General features: G+C 30.1%; 1 protein-coding gene across 2 annotated transcripts; it reads right to left on the bottom strand.

Moving 5' to 3' along the window:
- Window positions 1–833: 833 nt before the first annotated feature.
- LOC120081284 (putative RNA-binding protein ARP1) lies at window positions 834–4,216 on the bottom strand. Of its 2 annotated transcripts, none has more exons than XM_039036022.2 (6): window positions 3,780–4,216; window positions 3,550–3,706; window positions 3,325–3,457; window positions 3,193–3,241; window positions 2,818–3,043; window positions 834–1,217 (listed from the first exon to the last, which is right to left on the bottom strand). In XM_039036022.2, the coding sequence occupies exons 1-6, from the start codon at window positions 3,984–3,986 to the stop codon at window positions 1,198–1,200; spliced, it is 792 nt and encodes a 263-aa protein (XP_038891950.1). In that variant the 5' UTR covers window positions 3,987–4,216; the 3' UTR covers window positions 834–1,197. The 2 variants fall into 2 exon arrangements, with proteins under 2 accessions (XP_038891950.1, XP_038891949.1); XM_039036021.2 differs by having other exon boundaries at window positions 834–1,194; window positions 3,780–4,211.
- Between the last annotated feature and the right edge of the window lie 23,475 nt (window positions 4,217–27,691).

The raw sequence follows: 27,691 nt of genomic DNA, 5'->3' as shown, positions 1-27,691 counted from the left end.
CCCATGGGCTATGCCATTGCTTTTAGTTTCAGTTTTTTTTCTTCCTCTAATTATTCTAAAAGAAGGCTGATTGAGCAGAGAGAAATGAAGGGTCTTTATGCAAAAAGAGAAACATTAAAGTTGGAGGTTAAGCTGGCCATTCACTAAAAGCAGCATCCTGAACACAACACCATACATTTTCATACCCTGCCCCTGATTCTGTTTCTGACCCTTTTATTTCCATTTAATTACTCCTTTAGTCCCTATATTTTTCATTTTTATTCCCTCTATTTTTAAATTCTTCGTTTTGATCTTTTTATTTTCAATTTTTATTCATTTTGTTCTTGATATTCTAAATAATGTCCACATTATTCATTCATATATTTTTAAGGGGCCAAAATCAATCCTAGTTTGAATATAATTTGTTGGAGTAATGATATTAAACTATAGTAATAATACTATATTTATGCATATTGAATTGTTTAACAATCAAACTTGAAACTACAAGTCAATATTCAGGGTAAGATCTTCCTCAACTAAACACATTAAAATCCTAAATTCTATCCGTGAAATGAGAAGTAGAAGAACAAAATATGTTTACCAAATGGAGAAACCCTTACATCCTATTTATAAACTTTCCCTAGACCCCATCCAAAAGAATTATTTGATATCCACTTAATAAAACTCTATAATAATTTATGGGCATATTTAATTATATAGATTACTTTAATTAGCCTATTTAAATAGTCAATATACCAATATGTTATCCACATTTTGATTATCAGAATAAAATTGATTAAATATCGAATAGTCTTAAGTTCAAAGATCAAAGTAGTATTTGTTAGAAGAAGAAATGACGGGAAGTGAAAAAAAAAACAATAAAATTAGTTTTATAATTAAAAGAAGAAAGAAATAAATAAAGAGCTACAACAGATCAGCCTAAAAATAATGTAGCTCTGAGCAGCCCCCCAACCAGCTTCACATTGTCTCTGTTATTTTTTCTTTTTTTCTTTTTTTCTTTTTTTCCCCTTGCCTGCCATGTACTAAGAGAATGAGATGTTCAGATTAATTTTTTTAAAAAAAAAAAAAAAAAAAAAAAAAAAATAGAGTCCCTCTTATCCTGCCTGGCCCCTTCTTTTTATATCAATTCTTCTGTGCTCATCTTTTACCATCATCATTATCATCATCATCCCCTGCATCCTCCTCCAACTGTACCTATTATTCCACAACCAAGCAAACTGTTTCTTTGTAATATCAGTTTAATGATCATCCTTCTAAATCAAATTCACAACTTCATTTACTTCACCAATACATCATATTAACAAACATGGGGTTTAACATTTATGCTTTAAAAATGTGTGAAGATCCCGACAAGTTTTTTTTTTTTTTTTTTTTCTTCTAAAAAAATGATGATAATACAATAAATATGCTCTAGAAAAAGGACTATTAAACACATATTTGGAGAAGGGTGGCCTAATCCAATACTCCCCTTTTCTTAACTCACTAAAAATAAAATATAATAAAATATATTGTTACATAGTACATTTTTATTGGACTGCAAGCTGCACCCAATTTTATTTTTGATAATTATTTACAATGTGTTTGGAGGTTATTCTAAAACTATAATAATCACTTTCTGTTGCAATATATATTATTTTGTAGTTCCTAATTAGTTTCAGTCAACATTATTTAAAATCTTTGCTATAGTATTTACTATCTGTTATAGTTTTTGCTATTTTACATTCATTATTTTTTATTCTTTGTTACCGTGTTTACTATTTTAGTTTGCGAAGAAAATAGTTTACACCTAAACAATGTACTATTATAATCCAAACTAATATAATTCACATCCTACACATAAACTATTATAACCCAAATATAATAACCTAGGATTGTAATAACAATTCTTTACCCCAAACGCCTCTTTAATTTTTTTAAAATTCTAACTTGTTATTTTACAATATATATATATATTTAGTTTTCATCTCTAAAAAGAATAAAAAATCAGGAAATTTGTTTTAAATATTAAACTATTGAAAATATTTATAAATATAGTAAAATATCACAGTATCTATCACTAGATGTCTATCCGTATCTATTGGAAATTAGTCTATCAATGTCTATCAACGCCTATCAATATCTACTACTAATAAATAGGGACATTTTAATATATTTATAAATATTTTGGCATAGCATTTAGCAATAAGAAAAGTAGTTGATTTTGCAAAAGAGTCCTTCAAGTTAAGAATTATTAACAACTGGAAAGGGACAGCAAGACCAGCGCACGACCGGCGAATCAAGCTGGCCACGTGGGACCCAGTAAGCCAGTTGGCACTGGGGGAGGAGACGCTTTTACTAAAATCACCCTTTCACGTGAAGGACGACTCTGATCTGTTTTTTTTTTTTTTCTTTCCTTCTTGTAAATAACGTTTGACTATTGACCATTTTTTGTGTTTTTAGGACATGCAAAAGCAAAACAATGGGCAAAGGCCAGCCGTTGTTCTATTCCAGTCCCGTCATCAGAATACAATCGTCTTCTTTCCACTGTTAAGTTAGTTATTATAGACACTATTTGTAGTTATAATTATTTGTATTTGGAATATAAACTATTTTAATCAGAATTTTTCAAATATTTTTACTGTATTTAAGTGTAAGAATTTCAATAACAATAACAGAAGACACAAACATTTGGTAAACTATAATGGTTAATTGAGGGCCTAAACACCCTAGGTAACTAAAAAATCTATCATAAAGATTTTGAATGCACAACTTCTCTAAAAGATGTTGAATTTTCAATAAATCTAAAAATTTAAGTTGATGAATTACAATAAAACGGACCTGGGTTGGGACCAACGGAGGCCGGTTTGGACATAATGGAAGAGGGTGGGACCGCGGCGAACGGGCCCGCTGTCGTGGGACTAGGAGGGAAAATGTGGGCTGGCATCCCCATCGCGTGTGATTGATGGTAATGATACAGCGGGTACATTGGCATCAATGTGTTCGCCCCAACCATAGCCTGCCCCGGATACATCTGTGTGTAATGCCCGTTCATATACCCCAGTTTCTGTTGATCACAAAAAACGTCGCCGTTTCACCATAATGTTAAAACTAAAAAAATCGAATCATTGGTTAATGTGAAAAACTTATGTCTTATTAATTTAACATAAGCTCAAAAGATTAAAATCAAAATGAAGGAATAAAGGGATGGCTTACGTGGTTGTAACTGATATCGGTGGCAATGTAGGTGGGGCTTGGGGAATATCTAAAAGAAAATGAAATTTACATTAATTCACATGGGCAATATTAGAATACGGAAGAGAACATGGGATCTTAAGGTATACATACCCATAGAAAGGGACGGGCTGATGAGGCTGATGATGAAACGGCGTCGGATGAGTCCCCGCCGGGTAATACCACTGCACGTGATTTCCGGGTGTTGCCGTTGCTGACGTCGTCCTCGGTCCTCCACCGTTGGATCCTTCAAAAGATCACAAATCAAATTCAGATCTCCACCGTTCTAATTTCTTTCAAACAAAATTACGAAAATGTCATTTATGATCGGAAGTTAACCTGGTTGAGGAGCTTGCGGAGGAGTAGCAGAAGCCGACCTAGAGCCGCCGCGCCGAGCTCCAAGCGAAGCTAGATTACAGTTAGCTCGACGGCCATTGATGATCGGAGCCGAATCCTCACAAGCTTTCTTCGCGGATTCCGCGTCTTTGAATGTAACCTAAAAATAAAAAGCCTCAATCAATCGATCGATCAATCAAATACAAAAAAAAATCCCTAATTTCATCACTTACGAATCCATAGCCCTTGGATCTGCCGGTGAGTTTATCGGAGATGATAACCGCTTCGAGAATCTCTCCAAACTTCTCGAAGTGATCTCTCATGGCTTCCTTAGGAGTTTCCCAAGCTAATCCCCCGACGAACACCTTCGTCAACGTCGTGTCGCCGAACAAACCTGCATTGTTATTATTACTGTTGGTGGTGGTGCTCATCATGGTCATAGTGTGCGATTTGCAGCGGAATCGAACAAAACAGCAAGTTGAATGAAATTCGAGAAAGAAATTGAAGTAATTAGAAGTAGAGTAAAGGAGAAAAATGGTGGAGAGGAAGAGAAGAAGAAGGCTAAATAAGAAGAAGGGGAAGTGTTGTGAAGAAACACAGTGGTATGGAAATAAAGAAATGGAAGAAGACAGAGAGACAGAGAGGCTGACAGATAGGCAATTGCCCAAGGCTATCTATCATCAACGTGAACACACACACACACAAAACATTTTTTTTCTTTTTTTTTTTTTTTTTTTTTAAATCTATGTAATTAATTAAATGAATTTCTTTAGCAAATCAGATAATTAATGTCATTACCTACAAATTACAATTATTAAAGAGCAATAATCTTAACTTAAGAAAACCATATATATATATAAATCCAATTAAATACCATATATTTTGAGTTTTCCTTATACATCCCCCTAATTAAATCATCTACCACACTACTCCTACCACTAAGAATTTTGTAAAGCTCCCAACTTAGCTCAATGTCAATTGACACGACCTTTTTTTTTAAAAAAAATATCGTAAGTTCAACTCCCCTGTCTTGCAGTTGTTATACTAAAAGAAGAACTTCATGTAGCTTATTTAAATATAATAATGGTATTAAATTTTCATTCAGTTGCCAATATTGTATAAATTCGACTATAATCCAAAGTAAATATAACTCGACTGACATACAAATATAATGCTATATAAGAGATTTATAGTTTGAATCTCTCACCCTCTATTATATTGAAAAAAATTGACATTGACATTGACATTTTCTATGATCCCATAAAAAAATTGATGAAACAAAAGGGAAAAAAAAGGTAAACAACCACTAATGTAAAATACAAGATAAATAATATGTATTTGAACCCATTAGTAAAGTATATAATGTTTATTTGTTTACATAAAAAATTAGAGTTTTTTTTATATACTTTTTTAAATATATCTTTCGACATCAACATGTTACCGATATTTTCGTAAAATCGAGATATAGATTATACTGATATTTTGACCCTTCAATATAGTTTCGTGGTTAAGATATCAATATAATTTTTTTATGGGTTAGAAGTTTGAATTCTCTCCATTCTCTTTTTGCAAGTGTTATTTTATTTCTTCTAAAGAAGAATGTAAACGAAACTTCTTTGGAAGTCATGAGTTTGGATTCTTGTTGTTGTGGATGACTATGGTTGAGTTGTAAAACTACATTGTAATTAATCAATAAATCATTCTAAATGTATGTATACTACACTAATAATTTGGCCAAGTAATCTTCTAAGTTACTTCATTCAAGAATTTTAATTATAATCTCATACTACTGCATGGGATACTATTTACAAATAAAAAATAATATCCAAATAATTTAGTCTTTAAATTCTTCCATTTAAAATGTTATTGAATTTAGGTCAACTGACATAAAGCATGACTATTGATCGAGAGGTTAAATGTTGGAATTCCTTATCATATATGATCAAACTTACAAAACTTTAAATTATATAAAAAAATTCTTCAATTTTTTTTTAAAGAATCATATAATATGAAATTGTAACAAGAATATAATCGAGGAAAAAAGTACAATTTTTGTGTTTCAAAAACGGTGTGTATTATTATTATTTTAATGTAACATTCACATTATTTTATTATTAAAAAATTAGTAGAAATTATTATAGGTAGCACTAAGCATTGGGGTAGTAATGTGCTAGCATGACTGTTTCTGATGGACGTTATGATCTGTTGTGAAGGGAATCATAGATCCACGCGCTTAATGATTAAACTTCTCTCCACGCGCCTCTGATTGTGTAACCCAGCAAAATTTCAGCCTTTTAACATAGCACCGCGTGTCCAATAACCGCTAGCTCCGCGAATCTTTATTGACTCTTTGACTGGTAATCCATTCGGCGTCTCGGCGAAATTCCAAAATTCGCCTCGTTTAAATTATTTAATTTTTTCCCTTCAAATGCTGGCTGTTTATTAAGTATTAATAGTTAAATAACCAATTAAACTTTCAGATTTGTATTTAGAGTGAATATCCATTTCAATCCTTAAACTTGGGAAGTTGTATCATTTTAAATCTTAAACTTATAATTATATCAATTTAAATCTTCAATTCTGAGATTATATCAATTTAAATCCCAAACTAATAATTATATTAATTTAAATCATTAACTTTTATAAGTGTATCAATTTAAATCATGAACTTTTATAATTGTATCAATTTAAACCATCCATTGTGTTTTATTTGATATACTTATAAAAGTTTAATGTTTAAATAGATATATTTAGGAAAATTTAAAATTTAAAATAGATACATTTAGAGTTAAATTGATATAATCCTAAAAATATGCAAGGTTTAAATTGGTATAATTATTAATTTAGAGTTTAATTGGTACAAACTCTAAAGTTTAAGGGTAAAAATTGATATTTACCCTTTAATTTATTACGACTTTGAGTTCATGTAAAGAAAAAAAATTTCTAAAATGTGAGTTTGTTTTTTTTGTTTTTTTTTTCTTCATGAAAGATGAGTGAGGAGATGTGAATTTGAATTTTCTGACTAAGAGAGAATAATTGTATGCCAATTGTTCCAAAGTTATGCTAAGTTTGGCTAACATTTTAATATAAAAAGTATATAAAATGTTTTAATTTGTCTAATAAGTCTCAAGTCTATTTGATTTTTTTTTTTTTAAAAAAAACATATACTTGATTTTTTAAAATTAGTCGTTTTATTCGATATAAAATGTTATGTCTAATGAGAATTAAACTCCATATTTGGTAGGTTGGTAGACTTTAAAAAATATCTAGTAGATTAAGAATCTATTAAAAATAAAAATTAAAATTCATGGACAAAATTCAAAGTTTAAGGATTTATTAGATTCTTTTAAAATTTAGGTTACCAATTATAAACTTTTATAATCCAAATACTAAATATACATAAATTTAAGGGGTCGTGTTTTTTTGGAAATATAGACGACCGAAATCTTTAAATGTCCTGAATTATATATACATCATTATTGATGTACAATATCCTTAGATAACCATGTTTGTTTTGTAAGAATATTTTTTCAAATATTTGAGGATATTTTAATGACTGTGTATTGCAGGATTCCTACTCATGAATATCTTAAATTTACATAATCTTCAAAGAATATTCTTACGACTATTTATTCATTTATAATTAATTTAATATAATTTGAACTTATATAATATATTTTATTTTACCAATTTAATTTTTTTTTAAATTAATATAATTTATATTATTTTTATATGTTATTTTTTTAAAAAAATAATATATCATAATTTAATATTTTTTATAAAATAAATAGTAATTTAAATTTAAATTTGAGTATCTGGCTAAAAACTACCATATAACTAAAAAAGATATACATATAGTTGCCATTATTTATTTCATTTATATAATACAAATGAAGAGTAATATATATAGGAAAAAAAAAAGAGCAAAAGAGTAAAATGAGAAAGCCCTCAACTTAGAAATTTGGAAATCCCATATTTCATGAGGGCATCCAAAATTCTTCAGATGCCCTCCTCCATAAAGATATCATAAAATGTCTAAGAATTTTCAAACAATATTATTTAAAAAATATATTTTGTACAATTGAATTTAGTAAGATATAGCCATTACCTTAAAATTTTAATTTTATTAAATTTCACTTCCAAATTGGGCAGTGGTTACCATTTTTACCTTTAAAAACTGTGTTGTAATCTTTAGTTTAATTTCTTTTTAACAATTATTATCTTTTAATAGTTTTCCTGGAAGAGTTGTTTAAAAAAATATATGTTTATGTATGTCTGATGAATTTAGACTTTAAATGAGTGTTACCATTTTATTCTTTTAATAGTTACTTTTTTTAAAAAAATGTTTGTTTGTCTAATGAATTATAAAATAGGGTTATAAAATCCATACATATTCTTAAATATACAAAATTTTAGATAAAAATAACAACATAGCTGTTCTTTAGTTTAAAAAATTGTAAATTTTTGTAGAGTTATTCAAGAATAGGTTTATAATTTTCTTAAAAGTAAAAACATTTTTCTTTTAATGAAAGTTAATGAATTGTCAATATTTTTTGGGTTAGAAATGGTTAGAGAATTATTAAATGAAAGATTTGCCTTTAGTCTCTATAAATAGGATTGTTGGGTTGAACGATTATATAAATTTCTAATCCTATTTATAAATTAGATTGTTCATAATTTAGATGAGAAAATGTTACAAATTTAAAAAATTAATAATAAACCTTAATGTATTGGTGTTTAGTTCAATCGATAAGACATGAATCTATTATTCTAAATGTTGGTGGTTTGAATAAAACATATGAAAGTATATATTAATTAAAATATGGTAAAAATGAAAAAGTAAAGACAACAAAATTGTTTAACCACTTTTGGACAAAACCTTTTAAAAGATATGTGGAATGTAACGTTGATCGTTTAAGCTCAAACTTCTATAAAAATACAATTCATGAGTTGCATGTAATTTATGTATAGAAAAGTGAATAATAGAATATTATTAAGCGTTTTGAATGACGTTTAAAACAAGTGGTTTTTTAGGTGAAACCATTTCTTTCATGAACAGTAAAGGTTAACGTATGTTTGAGAGTGATTTTTTTTTAAAAAAAAATTGTTCAAATCATTTTTTCATGTTAAAAATAATTTCGAATATATTTTAAAGTGATTAAAGTGTTTTACGGTTTCTAGAAGTAATACTTAATGCTTCAAGTAATTTTAAAATCATTTACAATCATCTAATTACTAGTGTTTTTAGATGCTATTCCATGAGTTAGAAGAAATTAAGCTTAAAAGCCAAGGAAAAGGTAATTTAAAAGTTTCCTATATTTAGCCAGAATTTAAAACCTTTTTAGTTGTCTATTTTTGTTACTTTTGAGGGGTCTCTTTCTTAGGTGAAATCCAATATTTTATGTGATGAATATTTCTATAATATCACTTGTTTGGCAATAATTTGAAATATTTAAACATCTTGAAAAAATATCAATCTAAGAGACATTTATCTAATTTTAGATACTCTTACAACATGAATCTTTTTAGATGACCAAGTGAAAGAACATTCACAAATGACATTTTTGCCTTTCACAATTTTTTTTTTTTCATATTTTGTCTTTTATAAATTTTCTTATTATTTTTTAGTTAATTTCATAAACTAAATTTATTTAAAATATATTACTAAATAATAAATAACAAATGTTACATGACTTTAAATTCGATTAAAATAATATGTAAATCACCTAAAAATTAGTAAGACCATTATTAATAGTACATAATAATCCCAAGACATTCCCGTACAAAAAAATATTGAAAAACAAATATAGTTATCTAAATATTATCTTAAGACATTTTAGATGTAATCTACGCATCATCTTATCCATCTCAATAAAAGTGATCTTTCTATATAGGTTTTCTTACGAGGTATAAAAAAGTAATTAAAAACTCTAATTTGATAACTATTAAAAGTATTTTTGATAGTATGGATTACTAAAGGTGTAAGAATATAACTTCAATTTGGATATACCTATGCATAATTTTAAATTTTATTTAGTTTTAATAGAACTAATAATTTTATGTTAAAATTAGTATAGTTCAACGGTTTTGACATGTATTTATTCTTCCAAAGCTGTAGGTTCAACTAATCCTCACATCTCTATTTAGTTATACTAAAAAGAAAAAGAAAAACATTTTTATAGGGCTCCCCATAAACATAACACAATGAAGACCGAAATGATATAAAATATGATAGCATATATTACTAATCGGTATACAAATATAACTTATTGGATATATCTATGGACTTTTCATATCTACTTAGCTTTGATAGAACTAACATTCTTATGTTAAATCTTAAAAGAAGATTGTTTATATTAAAGTAGACATAATTCAACGATAATTAACATATATTTCATTCTCTCAAAGTTAAAAGTTCAGATTTTCATAATTTTATTTGGTTGTTTTAAAAAAATACTAACATTTTTATAAAGAGAACTATATAACACATTCGAGACCAAAATACTATAAAGTACAATAATGTAGATTACTAATTATGTAAAAATATAATTAAGAAATATCTTACCATCAAAAGATCTAAGGTTAAGATTCTTGAATTTGATGTTGAACTAAAAAAAAACCTAAAAATAAAGGTGAAATATAGATGAATGTGCCTTGATTTATGCAAATAGCTTGCAAAACAATTTGTTGTTTTTGTTTTGGTTGAAAAACCTTTATTTAGCCGCTAGCTCAAATTTTCATTTATTGCTATTACTAGTATTATTATTATTATTATTATTATTTACAACCATGTGATTTAATATATATTCAATTATTGTGCCTTGGAACTTCAATATTTAATTATTATATTTCGAAGAGAAATATATTTACATATATTTCAAACCATCTAAATAATTATTTTTAAAAATAAAAAACAGTCCAAATAAATTTACTAGATCTATGATGTGTGTAATCAAAATGAAACAATATATTTTAAATTCCAAATTTTAGTAAACATGTTTTATGCATTTGTTTTCTATTTCTCATTATAAACATTTTCTAAATTATGCTTTGAACTCTAATATATAATTCTTAAAAGAATTAAAATTTATTATATTTAAAATATTAAATTTTATTAGAATGTAATAAATCAATATTATTAAAGCTTAATGGCCTAAGCCAACTTCAATCTGCCTAGTAGAAAAATTACATACAACTATAATACCAAAAATTTTTCATGAAGAATAGGAAAAAGAAAATGGCGAATACGTTTTTATTGTTTGCTAGTGCTTTTTGCATATATTACTTGAAAAGGGTGATTTTCTTGACGGTGCGAAATATCAACTGTGTAATAGGAGCTATTATTGGATCGAAAAATCTTATTTTTAATAAGATTAAATTAAAATTTTAGTTTGAAAAGGTGATTGAAATTAATATCAAAATTAGATTATAAAATCGTTTCCAAATCAATTAGTACTAGGAAAAATCCAACAAAAATTACTTATATCATCTAACACATTCAAAATACTTACAATTATGTTCCTAATCTAATTATAAAAATAAAAAATTAACTATTCGAAAATAGTAACTCGCCTTATTCAAGTTTAAAATTAAATTTACTACTAAGACTAATATTGAAGTTTGTAAAATGGTTAGAATCAAGTATAAATTCTTTAAAACAAAAATGAGATGTTTTATGTTAAATTAAAAATAGAACTATAAGTGATATAATTTAATAAACAAAACACAAATTATCATCTTAAATATCGATGATTCAATATTTATTAAAAAAAAACCCATAAAAACAAAATAGGTTTTCATGAGATTCTAATCTCTTGGAAATTTGGTGGAGCAAATGAAGGCGTAATGAAAGGTGAATGCCAACCCATTTCTAGGATTTTTTTTTAATACTTTTTTTTCGGGGAATTCTTATAAATAAGAAAAAAAACAAAAATATTTTCAATTTATAGAAAAAATAAATTTCAGTTTTCCTTTTTTTTAAATTACCAAAAATACCTTTCTTCCTCGCCGATTTTCCTTTTCTTGAAATTTCATTTGCCGTGCTCGCTCGTTGAACTCTGCTTCCTCGTCGACACCGTGATTTTCCTCCTCGCCATTCTCAAATTACAAACACCGTATTGATGTTCTTCCTCACTTATTCTCCTTCTCGACACCATGATTTTTCTCCTTACCGATTTTCCTTTTCTTCAAATTTGATTTGTTGGGCTCGCTAAACTCTGTACTTCTTTCTTCCTCTTCAAATGCATTGATCTTCTTCCTCGTTGAACGTTATTTTTCCTTCTTCCTTGTCGAACGCCGTGATCTTCTTCCCCACCCATTCTCCTTCTCGACATCGTGATCTTCTTCCTCGACCACAGTACAATTTTTTTCTTCTATTTTTTGTGTTTGTAAGTGTACGTTTCTTCATCGAATTCGTTTACAGTACTGGTGAGTTTTTTTATCTGCATTGCATTTATGTAATAAATGTTTGTGGATGAATTGTTGATGGATGTTTCGGGATAGAATTCTTGTTTTAAGGCTTTCTTTAAATTTTACAAAGTTAATTTGTAAGGGTCCTTGCGTTTTTAGACAATAATTTGCAATCGAGTTTATATTTGTTAAATTTTGAATTGCTCGTGAGACTTCAAAAGAAGGGTTGCAGTGCATTTCATGGAGAAGATGAAATGGAGGTTGCCGCATCGTGTAGCTAAAGCTAAACGATAAGATAACTTTTGTTATGCGATCATGTAAAGTTTACTACACGATCGTATAGCTAATGCTACACGATCGTGTAGAGCTTTTACACGATCATGTTGTGTTGGCTGCGTGATCGTGTAGGCGCTCGCTTGCTAGATAATCGCGCAGTATTGGATACTTGACGCATCCTTGCATGCTAAACGATCGTGTAACACCGTCCATCTATGGCTTCTTCCCCGCAGATAGATAGTTTTTGGCGTGACTATGGATGTGAACATTTCTTTACCATTGATAGATAATGATATACATCTATCATCGTCTATAAGTTATACAAATTGATAGAGTTATATCACTTTCTATCAGTGATAGACAGTGATATAGTTCTATAACTGTCTATCACTAATAAAAAGTTATAGAACTCTATCACTCTTTATAACAGCGATTAAGCTCTATAACTAATGATATACCGTGCTTGATATATTGTGATTGAGCTCTATCATGTGATAGACAACTATAGAGCAATATCACTGTCTATAAGTGATACAAAGTGATAGAACTCTATCACTGATAGACAGTGATAGAATTCTATCACTTTCTATCAATGATTGACAACTATAGAGTAATATCACTCTCTATAACAACGATTGAGCTCTATCTCTAGTGATATACTGTGATTGAGCTCTATCATTCTCTATTACTGATAGACAGTGATAACACTTTATCACTGTCTATCAATGATAGAGCTATATACATATTAACATCTTTCTTATAAAATATTATTTTCCTTTTATTGCATTAAATTGGTACTATGGTTAATATTTATGTAGTCGTTTTTTATGGTGGACAGTGGACTCATTACAATTCTTATGAGAATTATAGTGTTGCTGGAGTTTTTGTTGATGATATGATAGACTTCAATGGTTTAGTTAGTTTGATATTGGGTGAAATTCAATTGGATGTTTCAATAGATTTATCAGTATTGCTGGATTTTTTGGTCAAACTAATATTCAATCTGTATTTCAAATAAAGCAAGATAATGATGTCAGTTGGTATTTGTCTTTGGCTAAAGATTCAGTGACTAGGCATCTTTTAGTTGCTCATGTTAGTCATCATTCTGTAGAAGGATCTTGCAGTGGTATTAGTGGTGGAGGTGGTGATAGATTTCTATGTTTAGATTCTTCTTCTAGTTCTTCAAATGATCAAGTTATACGAAATGTTGATTTTAATGGTGATTTGAAGGAAAAAGATGTATTTGGAAGTAAAGAAATAATGTGTAAGTGTTTTTATGTAATAGTAGTGAATAAGATTTTTTAATTCAGGACTACATGGTTAAATTCAAAGACGCTTGAGTTGAAATGTTTGCAAGAAGGCTGTCAATGGTATATTGAGGCATCTCGGTACAAGAAGAGTGAGTTGTAGATGCTTAGAAAGTACATTTCCGACCATAATTGTTCAATGAATACAATTCAAAGTTGTCATAGGCAAGTTTCTTCATCTGTAATTGGGGACTGCTTGAAAGAGGATTTTAGGTTTATCTCTACTAATCACTCCCTTCCTAGAGATATTTTTCATAAGGCTCGTACTAAACTTGGTGTTAATATTAGTTATCAAAAAGCTTGGAGGTCAAAAGAACATATATTAAGATCATTAAATGGTGATGTAGCTGAATCATATAGCTTGATTCCACAGTTTTTTGAAAGGTTGAAAGAAATGAATCTAGGTATTATTTCAAATGAAGTATTCTTCTCATAAATTTTATATCAAAGTGTATTGTAGATGAACTATGATAGTCATCTATCACTGTTTATCAATGATAGTTGTGCATCATTGTCTATCACTGATTGACTGTGATAGCCATTTATCACTATCTATCTACCAATGATAGACAATGATTGATTTGACACCATTGTGACCAATATAATTGTTTTCATTTATTTTTTCAAGAACGTACACTGCTTTAAAGATTGATGAAAATGGACATTTTAAATTCTGTTTCATGGCTATTGGTGCATCCATTGAAGGGTGGAGGTATTGTAGACCTACCATATCCGTTGATGGCACGTTTTTGAAGTCTAAGTTTGGTGGTATTCTACTATCAGCTTCCACACTAGATGGCAACAATAATATTTTCCCCCTTGTGTTTGCTATTGTAGATTCTAAGAATGATGTATCATGGAAATGGTTTTTCAAACATATACAAACTAGTTTAGGAGATAGAGAACATTTAGTCATTGTCTTTGATCGATATTTAAGCATTTCAAAGGGTGTCTTAAGTGTGTTTAACAATGTTGAGTACTTTGTGTGCATTCAACATGTTCTACAAAATTTGAAGAAGTTGTTCAAGGATCCTTTTATTGACCAGATTTACTTTAGTTGTGCTAAATTTTATACTATTGATGACTTCGAGTTTAATATGAGATCTATGGAGTCAATTTCTCCAAATAACCGAAGTTATCTTATTAATGTAGGATTTGAGAAGTGGTCTCATGCATATTCTCGAAGAAGAAGGTATGAAATGATGACAACAAACCCTTCAGAGTGTGTAAATTCTGTTTTGAAAGAGAATAGGAACTTACCAGTTGCAAGTTTACTCAATGCAATTAAAGATTTACTGCAAAAATGGTTTCATGATCGAAGGAAAGCTAGTTTGTCGATGACAACAATTTTGACTCCTTGGGCAGAGAATATATTACGCAACAACATGAACAATAAAAAAGTTTCATGGTAAGTGTTCTTTATAAAATTGATAGGACAATGGTATTCAGTGTGATAGACAGTGATAGATTCGTATCACTGTCTATCATTGATATACTGTGATAAAAGTCTATCACTGTCTATCACTGATAGACCGTGGTAAAAGTCCATCACCCTAACATTGATAGATTTCCACAACTTTTTATTTATTTGTATATTTGATATGTTTGGTATGTTTGTAATGTGTCGATTTTTTTCCCATTTTTATTTATTAGGTTCATCCTATTGACAACATTGAATACTCAGTAATGGATGGTGATAAACAATTCCTAGTAAAGCTTAATTTGGGATCTTATAGCTGTCGAGTATGGAATTTTGAAGAAATTTCATGCTCTCATGCACTTGTTGTTCTTTGGCTACTTAACATGGATATTTATTCCTATGTATCTAATTATTATTACTTAAGCGCGTTGTCATGGACATATATGGGTTATGTTCGACCTGTTGAAGTCCATTCAAATTGGAGGGTTTTAGATGATGGTATTAGAGCATTACCTTATATTTTTAAACGTTCAACAGGAAGACCTAAAAAATAAAGGATTCCATCTAGGTGAAGCTAAAAGTAGTTCATTAAGATGTAGTCATTGTCATTCTAAATGTCACAATTCTAGGACTTTCAAACTTCACCTAATTAGTCAATGATGTAATCATTATAGTTCATTTTTCCCTTGTATTGCCAAATAGATTGATACTAAAACTTATGAAAGTTATTTTTGCCCTTGGTTGGTTCTATTATTGAGTTTGTAAGTGAATGAAACACTATCTTTATATGAATAAAATTCTTGATTTTTTTGTTTATATTCCTTTTATAGATTGAAACATGTGATATACCCATTTATACAAACACTGATATATACTGATAGACACTGATAGATTTCTATCAGTTTCTATCATTTATACACACTGATATACTATTGTGTTGATATCCATTGATATCATTCAATCAGTATATATCACTGCTATTCTGAAAATGAAGATACATGATGAGCTGATCATGGATATTGATACTGAACTTGTCTAATGGTCAATTTGAAAGTAAGTGTTTTGTCTTTACCGTCTGATACAGTATATCAATTTTGGTTATTAAAATTTATATATTGATTCATTTTTTATGTAAAAGTTGTTGCACTATTAGGATTATGCATGGTTAATTCATTTTTTGGCATCAAAACTAGAAGCATTATAACATTATAGTAATTGAGTTAAGAGTTGATAGACACTAATAGTTGTCTATCAATGTCTATCAGTAAACTATGGAATTGATAGACTTCAAAAGTATATAATATATATTTAAACATTGATAGACACTGATAGTAGTTTAAATATATTTATGTCAAACCAAAAAATAGTTTGAGATAAGCAAATTGATAATATCAACATCCAAACTCTTGCAAAAATGCTCCAAAGGACTGCTTAAACTCTTGTAAATAGCTCAAGCAAAAAATGGTGGTTCAACTTCCTCATTCTTCGTACACAGAATAAACCAGAAACAAAAATGGTGGTTCAACTTTCTTCTTCAGTTTCTTCCTCGACAACTTATTCTTCAACATGCACAGTGGACGTAGGCCTTTGGCCGAATCACCTAAACTCCTGTGTCTTTTCTTTCTAACTCTATGATCGTTTAGAATTTACTAAAGTATTGTTTACACGATCATGTAGTTCCTATCACATTGTGTATTCAATCGTTTAGCTCCGGGTCTAATCGTCTATACGATCATTTAGCTCAACAGTTGTCGCCTACACGATTGTCTAGCTCTAGTCAACTGTTGTCTACACGATCGTCTAACTCCAGTCAATTGTCGTCTACACGATCGTCTAGCGTTTCATCCAATCGTTTACATAATTGAATTATCGTTTAGTTCTTGGAGCTTCGTCTACACGATCGAGCTGCCATTTGGTAAATAACAGAAGAATTTCAAGCCTCAACATACTACCTGCCCTGACTTTTGAATTATTATTGACCGTTAAATCTGAGTGTTTTGTGATTGTGAACGTGAAGATCATAGTCATCTGGGACAACAAGTGGTATCAAAGCACAGTGAGCAGTTCTTTCCCCAAGTGAGATGAAGCTTACAATCATGTTCTTTTTAATAGACCATCACTAACAGATATTTAAAGACTTCTATCATTGTCTATCAATGATAGAATTCATAATGTATCTAATAGAATTACATTGGACATATATTTGATAGTGCTTTATTCATCATGTACCATCCAACACATAAACAAAAGTTTATAAAACTGATACAATCACAACAGATAACATCATTAGTATAAACTAGAATTCTTATAGATGTAGTTTTACCATCAATTTTCATTGTCACTTGTAACATTCACAAAATAACATAGTTCATTGTTAGTAGTATTGTAGTCTTTTTCAATAACATTCTAAAATCAAGTTCTAACATTAAGTTTGAGAAGGTTGAGATTTATATTGAGAAGTTGAGATTGAGTTTGAGAGTTTAGTTGAGAGATGTTTAAGCTGAAGCTTGGAGCACTGTTTATCAATGAAGTCGTTTCGGTCGTTTTCTTTTTAGGAGATGCTTTTTTCATTTCCTTTGCCTTTGCTATTTGTTTCCTTTCTCTCTTAGGTCTCTTATTGACACTTTTCTTGTCATCATCTAATACTTTTGGTCTAAACTTTATACGTTTTCATTTTCTTGCAGCTTCAACAACCTAAAATAATAGTAACAAGAAAGAAAGTTAAATGTTAGAATTTGAAAACTACATATCATGATATCATCAACTATTTATATATATGTATCAATAAATATATGAACATATTTGTGACAAACAAATTGATTTATCATAAAATCTCTCACTGTATATTGTTGATAGACAACAACTCTTGGTTACCTTCTTTTCTGTTGGTTGTTTTCTTTTATTTTCAGGTCTTTTTTTCTTTTCATTCTCATTTTCTTCTTCAGTTTCTTCATTAACAACTTGTTCTTCAACTTGTTCTTCTTGTTCAACAACATTTTTTCCTTTATCAACAGGCTGTAATAAATAAAGTAATAGTATAGTGTTAGACATTGATAGTATTTTATAAATATCATTAACCTTAATTAATTATATTTACCTTTTTCTCATTTTTTTTAGTTTTGATCTTCTCTCCTTCTTTTTTGTTTTTCTTCTTTGTCAGATAGATCAAATTCTTCTTCTTCTTCAAGCTCAACTTCCTACAATAGATTCAAAATTCTATAATACTTAAGAAGACAACCTATCACTTTATTTTCTTTCATAGTGTCTATATATTTATCTTATTCTTTTGTTGAACATGATCAGTTTTCTCCATATATTCATCATCTTCAAATTCTTTTTCCTGTAACATGATAATTAAGGAAGTTATAGAAGTATACCACACACTGATAGAATTCCATCTGTTAAGTGATTGACCTCATTTACTTCTATCATGAATGTCTATCACTGATAGATACTGATAGAATTGTATCAGTGTCTATCATTGTTGGGCAGTGATTGACCTCATTGACTTCTATCAAGAATGTCTATCACTGATAGACACTGATAGAATCCTATCAGTGTATATCAGTGATAGACACTTCCTGTTAAAAGTCTATCATTTAGATTTCAACTTAGATATTTACCTTTATCTGATCATCATCAATTTTTTTTCCAAATGCTCTATAGCTTCAAATTCATTTTGCTCCAATAATACAAGACAATGTAATGTGTCATTGTTACATAAGAATCAAGAAATTCATAGAATTTTCTATTAGTGATAGACACTAATAGAATTCAATCATCAAACGTGTGGTTGCGGCTGTTGAGGATTATGTCCTAAATCTCGTGATTTGTAATGTATAAACAATAATATTTGTTTATTTAATAAAATAAGGATTTATTTTACTTGACATTTAAATTTGTTTAACTCAATCCAATAAACAAGATTCGAGGTTATTTAATGAAGCTCGAGCATATATGTGGTGACATACACGTAGATCATGTTTAAGTGATAACCTGAAAGGTCTGTAGCAAATGGATAAGGCTGGGTACCTTATTCTAGTACCACTACGGATATAACCCACTTTGTAATTGTTACAATTGTTGTGAAGTGTTACAAATGATTTGATCTAGACTATTCATGTGGAGACATGTGAGTGGGAATATTCTATACAAAGAGGTTGTATAAGACCAAACCACGAAATGATTAGTCTATCTTTATAACGCCGTTACTTGAACAGAATTACATTTCACTAGGATGACCATAGGTGACTTGACCTTAATCTTGAGTGAATTGTGAACTTCTGCCTATAAAGGCTATCCTTTGATCTATATGAGTGAGAGTGACCAAATTCGTCAACTCAATATGCCTACCATTTTGGGGATTCGTTCGAGTAGGGAGCTGGGAACACAACTATACAAGAAGGAATTCACTCATTCCTGTTGTTAGAGTAAGTAGATAACTTGCTTCCTTAACTCACCCTCTCACTGACCAGAGAGGGGTCTAGTTACAGTTGGACCATGATTAATTGTTCATTAGAGGGATTAGTGGTACTTAAGGAGTTAGATATAACTATATGGGTAAGACGGTAATTTTGACTCAACTGTAGTTTTGAGCAATTTGTGAAGGGTCAACTTATTGTTGATTGGTTATACCCAATGGACACAGAAATATATCTACAGTACGAAGAGTGCAGCTATCGGTCTTCAGTGGAGTGACCGACAGTTAATGAATGTTGATTAATTTAATTAAAAATTTTAATCAATTAATCTCGTATCATTGCAACTTTTAATCTGTAGATCCATAAGGTCCCCTTTCGAGCTCAATAAAGGTTTAATGAGAATCAATTAATTTTGGATTAATTTGAGTTGTTCAAATCAATTAAAGGAAATTAATTGTATGAGATACAATTAATATAATGTATTTGGATACATTATAATATAAAGTTTAATGAGAGAGATAAATATTTGAATATAATTCAAATATTAATTATGTGAATAAGATTCATATAAAAACTATAGGTTAAAATTACTGTGAATATGATTCAGATTAAAACTATAGGTTATATGAGAGAATATAAAATTAGTTTATATTATATGTGATATAATATAAATTATAGGTTATATATTATATGTGATATAATCTATAGTTTTATTTAATTATATTAATGTAATATAATTAAATAGTAAAATAGTTGTGAAGGGAGTTATTTTATGACTCCTCTCATCTCTTATATACAGAAAAAGGTAGAGGAGTTGTTAACAGTTCATCACGTGAAATACAATTGAATTCTCTCTGCAATTCATCTTCTCCTTCTGTAAAATCTCTCTCAAGAACTCTAATTCCCTCACCAAAATCAAGTAAGGCAAGCCACACCTTTGCCTCGAATTCTCACCTAGAGGATAGCAAGGAAGACACTTGTGGTGGTGTCCATGTTGGTGTTTTTCACGTCATTGTGTTCGAAAGAAAGAGAAGAGATCATGTTCACCGGAGAGGAAATCGTGAAGAAATAAATCTTCAAGGGTAAGCCTTCTATTTTCCCTTTTCTCTCTATGAATTAAGAAAGCATGCTTAAGTTTTAGTTTATTGTATATCCTTTCTATATTGTTCTTGTCTGTATTATAATTACTTCAAAAAATGAATTGACTAATATAAGCAATCACTTGCTTTCGCTACGAGCATTTGATTCCTACAATTGGTATCAGAGCCAAATCATGTCTCGGGATTTTTTTTATGGAATTTAAAATCAGAGAAATGGTGGAATTTTTATATTGCATTGGGGATGTGGTTTGCAAATTGGATGTTTCAAGATTTGGCATTTTACATTTATTGCTTTAAATCGTTTCAAGTTGTAAGTGCCCATTGTTTTGAATATTTACTTTCTTGCTATTGAGTCTGTAAATTCGTGTCATTCTTGGTGAAGAGTTTGCCATGAAGAAGATTTCAATTTGGAGCAAAATTGGTGAAAAATGAAGCAAATAATAGCATTCTGGCCCAAAGGACAGCGACACTCGTCATAAAGCGCAATGACACTACATGAATTTCCATTAAGCATTGTTTCGCTCTTGTCGTAGTGTTGCTGCACTCCAGAAGCAAAGGCTAGAGCGCAGCAGCACTCTCCAATAGTGTTGTTGCGCTACGAGGCATTCATGCATCTACACCCAGCGTACTGGAGGTCGTGGGTTCGACGTGGACGTGGAGCAGAATAATTTTTTACTTGTTTTTTTTTCATAATTTATTTTTTAATTAATTAAATTAATGTAAATATTATATTAATTTAATTAATTCTTAGGAGTGTCAATCTTTGGTCCAATGTTGCTGTTTAATTAATTTTACATGTGATGTATGATTATTTTTATTATATAGCATAATATATGCTACATAGTTTAAAATCCCTGCATAGGACAAACATTTTATATCATGCATCATATTTAATATAATTGTTATATTATATAGTTGAATGATATATTCTAAGCATACTTATGCATCATATAGAATATAAATGTTACATTATATGATTGCATGCATAATTAATATGTCCATGTATCATACTATATTATAAAAGTTATAATATATGGTTTGTATGATGGATGTGTTTATTTTCATTAGTTTATAATATAAGTTTTATATTATATAATGAAAATAGAATTGCATTAGCATGAAATTATTTAGTAAATATAAGTATGATATTTAACTTGATTATAGGTTATAATGATTTCATTATTTTTATAAGTGTTATAAGTTTAATGATTAGCATTAAAATCTATAATCAAGAGTTGCATGCAAACATAAATTTAAAATTAATTTTAAATGATTTAAAATTGATTCACCTAGACATATGTTAAAGTATTTATAATATGATTAGAAATAGGTTAATCTTTTATTTTCTTTTTAATAGGATTAAATTGGAAATAATAAAAGATTAAATCTACAAAATAATTGTCTATAAGGGACCTTTGTCTAAGGAAGGTTTTATCTAAGGTTGGGGTATTTAAGGTGATAGAAACGGAACACCTTTATCTGGGAACTGATCTGAAAGGTGAATTAAACAAATATTTTATAAGCATACAATACATGATTGGGTTTATTAAATTGTTTAATAAACAAGAATCATATATTATTAAACTATCCAATACAAGTGTTATATAGGGCCAATTTAACAATGAACTTAGATAAATTGTTTAACCAGATTTATCTAAGTAATGAACCATGGTTTTAAAATACTTAGTGGGAGATGGCGATATATTTGACATGTCTGATTCTCTTACATTCTTGGGTAATTCATGCCATGAAATTCATGCTTGGCCTCGAGGCACCTTGATGCGTCCCCCTACAGATGGTGTTTGCATGGGGTCGATACCAGGGTTAACTCTTGAAAAAGATAGGGTTATAATTTTTGTTACTCAATATTGTTCTTCCCTACGATAGGCTTGTTGGGGAAAATATTATAATTTCCAAAATGATGAGTTACATTTACAAGAATTCATTAAGGTGTTAATGAAATTTAGAGAAAGTATTTATAGTAAGTGGAAGATGGACGTGTGTCAACGCATCCCATAGTCTCCATCATTAGTTGACATCGTGAGATTCATGCTTGGCCTCGAGGCGCCTTGATGCTTCTCTCTATAGATAGTGTTTGCATGGGGTCAATACCAGGGTTAACTCTTGAAAAAGATAGGGTTATAATTTTTGTTACTCAATATTGTTCTTCCCTACGACAGGCTTGTTAGGGAAAATATTATAATTTCCAAAATGATGAGTTACACTTACAAGAATTCATTAAAGTATTAATGAAATTATGACCAAATGAGTGGTAACTAAAAATTATAGGAATAAAAGTTATTCTGATATAACATTTGGTTGAGAATGTCTCAATTCAGTGAAGGGGTAACTGATTGCCCTACGGTGGCCTTTATTCTAAATCACTGAAGTATCATTATAAAATAAATGATTAGGGTTCATTACAATTTTTCTAAAACTTAATTGGATTTGTTTTTAAAGTTATACAAGTTTTCTAATATAAATGATTTTGTTTGGTTTCAACAAATATGTCAAAATTAATGATTTCCTTATTAGCTTCCGAAGTATCAACTACTAATGATTGTAGAACTTGGAAAATTTTAGTTAATACAAATTTAATGGTAAATGATCTAGAAATCTTCTTAGATGAGGAGTGTCCTTTAAACCTATGGTCCAAATGTCGAACGAAATATTCATAAGGCATATGACAAATGGATATTGGCTAATCATCGAGCCTGAATCCATATCTTGGCAAGCATACCTACTGACTTGGCTAAGATGCTTGAGTCTATGCAAACTGCTCATGAGATGATGGAGTCTTTGCATGAGGCACTTAATTTCCATCACAATGCAAGATTGGAAGAGTCTGTTTGGGAACATGTTTTCAATATGATAGTCTACAATTTTGCTGTAATAGATGGTATTGTCACAAAAAAGTTCTTGAGTGAAAAGAAAAAGTCCAAAATAGGTAAATCTGAATTGCTTGTTTTGGAAACATGCTTAGTGGAGAACGATGATTCTACCTGGATACTCGATTCATGTGCCACTAATCATATTTTTTCTTCGTTTCAGGAATGTGATTCCTAAAATAGTTAGAGGCTGGAGAAATGACAATGAAAGTAGGGACTGGGGAGGTTGTATTTGAAGGACCGCGAGGTTTGATGCAGAAGTGTGGATCATGTCCCAATTTCAATTTCACAAAGAATTAAAATACAATGAACTAAATTATGCATATCACAGAGATTTCACAGCATGCTTTATAAATAAACAGTGAAGGAAATTGAAGCAAAAAACTTTACGAATTACTTCTTGATCCAGTCACGAACTTTTCAATTGATTACGAACAAGTACAGTAACCCAAAATGGCCACCACCAAGAGGTAATTCTCTGCATTCTCCTTAGGGGTTGAGAATTAGCAAGAGGTGTGGGCTTTGCTATGATTTTGGTAGGGGGAGTGAATTTGAGAAGAAGAATTATGTGTTCTTACCGGAGAACTTCAAAGAATAACCCAGAGAGCGTTTTGCATAAGAAACCAAGAATAAGAAAATTCATCTTGTAACCTTTCCTCACTCCACACGATTGAACGAGAGAAAAGGGGGAGAGAATTATAACTCCCTTCTTAATTTAATTATTTACTAATAAAAAAATTATATTATATACATATGATAACCAACTTATCATATATTATATGTTAAACTATATGTTATATCGAATATAACACATAACCTATAGTTTTTATACTGTATCAAATACAATATAATCTATAGTTTTAATTTTCTCAATCAATCATGGTATTTAATATAAATGAAATCTATATTAAATTTAATTATATGAATCTAATCCATATAATTAATATTTGAATCATATTCAAATATTTAATTCGTCTTAGTAAACTTTATATTATAATGTATCGAATCCATAATATTAATTATATCACATATAATTAATTTAAATTAATTATATCATATATAATTAGTCCCTCAATTAATTTGAACAATTCAAATTAATCCAAAATTAATTCTCAATAATCCCAGTTGAACTACAAAGGGGACCTTATAAACTTGTTGATTAAAGCATCAATGGTACTCGAGTAATTAATTAAACTTCTTTAATTAAATTACTTAACATCTATTAACTGGTGATCACTTGACTAAAGATCGACAGCTGCACTCTTCATACTACAGATATATTTCTGTGTTCATTGGATATAACCAGTCAACAGTGTGATGGCCCAAATTGCTTGTAAGTACATTTGGGCCAAAATTACCGTTTTACCCCTGTAGTTATATCTAACTCCTTAAGTACCACTGATCCCTCTAATGAACAATAAGTCATAGTCTAACTATGACCAAATCCTTCTTGAGCCAAGAAAAGGTGTGGTGCCACATTATTCCGGGATCTACCCTTAAGGGAGCAATTTATCTACTTACCCTAACATCAAGGAAGGAGTGAATTCTGTCTTGTGTAGCTATGTTCCCAGCTTCTCAATCAAATGAATCCCCAAAATGGTAGGTATATTGAGTCGGCCAACTGGCCATTCTCACCCATGCAAATCAAAGGACTGTCTTCATAGGAATGAGTTCACAACTCACTCAGGATTCAGGTCATGTCACCTATGGTCATCCTGGTGAAATGTAAGTCTTTATTATTAATGGCGTTATAGTGAGACTATTCATTTCATGGTTCGATCTTATACAACTCTTTGTATAAGATACCTTCGCTCACATGTCTCTACATGAATGATCAGGATCAGATCATTTGTAGTACTTTACAACACTTGTTACAAAGCAGACTGTATCCGTAGTGTCACTAGAATAAGGTACCCAACCTTATCCATCTGCTATAGACCATTTAGGTTATCATTTAAATATGATCCACTTGTATGTCTCTACATACATATTTAAATTACATAAAATAACCTAGGATATTTGTTTATTGTATTGAGAGTATGCTCATTACATAATAATTATTTTAATAATAACTACAAGAATACAAGAGAGATATAGGACACCAGTCCCAACAATCTCCCACTTGTCCTAAAGCTAAGGGAGTGAAATGTACAATACAGATAAAGTATAAAGTATAAAATAAAATAAACTAGGGCATATACTGTACCCCAGTAACATCTCCCACTTGCCTTAGACAATATGCCGCATATTCCGTAGACCTAGACTTTCTAGATGACCCTCGAACACTTTAACCATAAGAGCCTTTGTAAATGGATGAGCAAATATTGTGCTTCGAAGCAATCTTCATGACAATCAAGTCACCTCGTTGCACAATCTCTTGAATCAAGTGATATTTCTACTCAATGTGTTTGCCTCTTTGATGACTCCTAGGTTCCTTAGAATTTACCACAACACCATTGTTATCATAATAAAGTGTGCTGGGCAAAGACATATTTGGAACAACTTCCAAATCAGTAAGAAACTTCTTAAGCCAAGCAGCCTCTTTAGCAGCTTCACAAACAACTACTTATTCGGCTTCCATATTGGAGTTTGGAATGCATCCTTGCTTGATGCTCCACCAAACTATAATTCCTCCATTCAAAGTAAAGACTGACCCTAATGTGGATTTCCAAGAATCCCTATCATTCTGAAAGTCAAAGTCCATGTTCCTGTAAGGATCAAATCCTTATCTCTATGCACAAGCATATAGTCCCTCATTCTCTGAAGGTACTTAAAGATTTTTTTTACCGTTTTTCAGTGAGCTAATCTTGGATTGGATTGATATCTACTAACAATCTCTATTGCATAACAATGTCAGGTTTGTACATAACATTGCATATATAAGGCTACCAACAATCGATGCATAGGAAATTCGTCTCATTGCCTCAACCTTTTGATGATTCTTAGGGCACTGTTCCATAGACAATAGAATTCCATGCTTGAAAAATAATAAACCCTTCTTGGAATTGTGCATTGAATATCTAACAAGCATCTTATCAATATATGATGCCTGAAACAAGGCTAACTTTTTGTTCTTACGATCCCTGATGATTTGGATCCCTAGAAAAAATAGTGCATCTCCCAAATCCTTCATTTGGAATTGGGCGGCCATCCATGTCTTTAAATCAGTCAGAAAACCTACATCATTCCCCATGAATAAGATATCATCCACATACAGCACGAGGAAAGCTACTGATTTTTTTTTATGATTTTCTTGTAAACACAAGGCTCATCAACATTCTGATCAAAGCCATAGGATTTAATTACAGACTCAGATCTTATATTCTAAAATCAAGTTGCTTGTTTTAGTCCATAAATGGACCGATTAAGCTTGCAGCCTATAGGTTTTACGATTGTCTTTTGACGATTTTTCTCTTGTATATCCAGTTACAACCTATAGGTTTTACCCCATCAGGTTGATCTACAAGTTCTCAGACAGAATTGAAGTACATAGACTCCATTTTTTTTATTCATGGGTTTAATCCATTCATCCTTAACAACATCTTCTATTGCTTGTTTATAAGACAATGGATCCATAATACCATCAACGGTTATGATGTCTTGGGCATCTGTTAAACCTATTTAGTGTACCGGTGGGTTTATAACCCTTCCACTACGTCAAGGCAATCTTAACTCTTGATATGGACGTGTACGACTAGATGAACCGACATCGACAACTCTTGTTGATGTATCAGCCTCTTAAACAACCTTTGTTGAAGTTTTAGTAGATTCATTAAAAATTTCACTTAAAACTATTTTACTTCGTAGTTTATGGTCCCTCATGTGGTCTTTTTCCAAGAAGGTAACGTTTGTCAATACAAACACTTTATTCTCACTTGGATAAAAAAAAAATACCCACCTCCTGTTTTCTTGGGGTAGCCTACAAATAGGCATACTCTCGAACGAGTTTCCAACTTTTTGGAGTTTATCATTAGCACATGAGTAGGACATACCCAAATTCTGAAGTGATGTAAACTACCTTTACAACCTCTCTATAACTTAAAAGGTGTTTAAAAAAAACTCTTTGAGGCAAGGTTGTTCAAGATGTAAACAATTTTCTCTACTGCATATCCCCAAAACGAGTCAAGAAGTTGAACATAGCTCATCGTAGACCGAACCATGTCTAACATGGTGCTATTTCTTCTTTTCGATACACCATTCTGTTGAGGTGTACTAGGTGCTGAAAGTTTGGACATAATTCCATGTTCTATCATATAGTTCTGAAATTTTAAGTCTATATACTCTCCACCACGATCAGATCGTAATGTTTTTATCTTTTTACCTA

The sequence above is a fragment of the Benincasa hispida genome, chromosome 7, assembly GCF_027475165.1.
Source record: "Benincasa hispida cultivar pf3 chromosome 7, pf3_genome.v1.1, whole genome shotgun sequence".
In the NCBI taxonomy this organism is placed as follows: domain Eukaryota; kingdom Viridiplantae; phylum Streptophyta; class Magnoliopsida; order Cucurbitales; family Cucurbitaceae; genus Benincasa; species Benincasa hispida.
The sequence above is the reverse complement of the archived record's forward strand: the minus strand, read 5'-3'. Positions and strand labels throughout refer to the sequence as shown.

Coding starts and splice junctions, on each gene's coding strand:
- LOC120081284 (XM_039036021.2), bottom strand. CDS start 3,986: ATGACCATGATGAGCACCACCACCAACAGTAATAATAACAATGCAGGT. Junction 3,458..3,549: donor TCCGCAAGCTCCTCAACCAG/GTTAACTTCCGA, acceptor GATCTTTTGAAG/GATCCAACGGTGGAGGACCG. Junction 3,044..3,192: donor CCGATATCAGTTACAACCAC/GTAAGCCATCCC, acceptor TGTGATCAACAG/AAACTGGGGTATATGAACGG.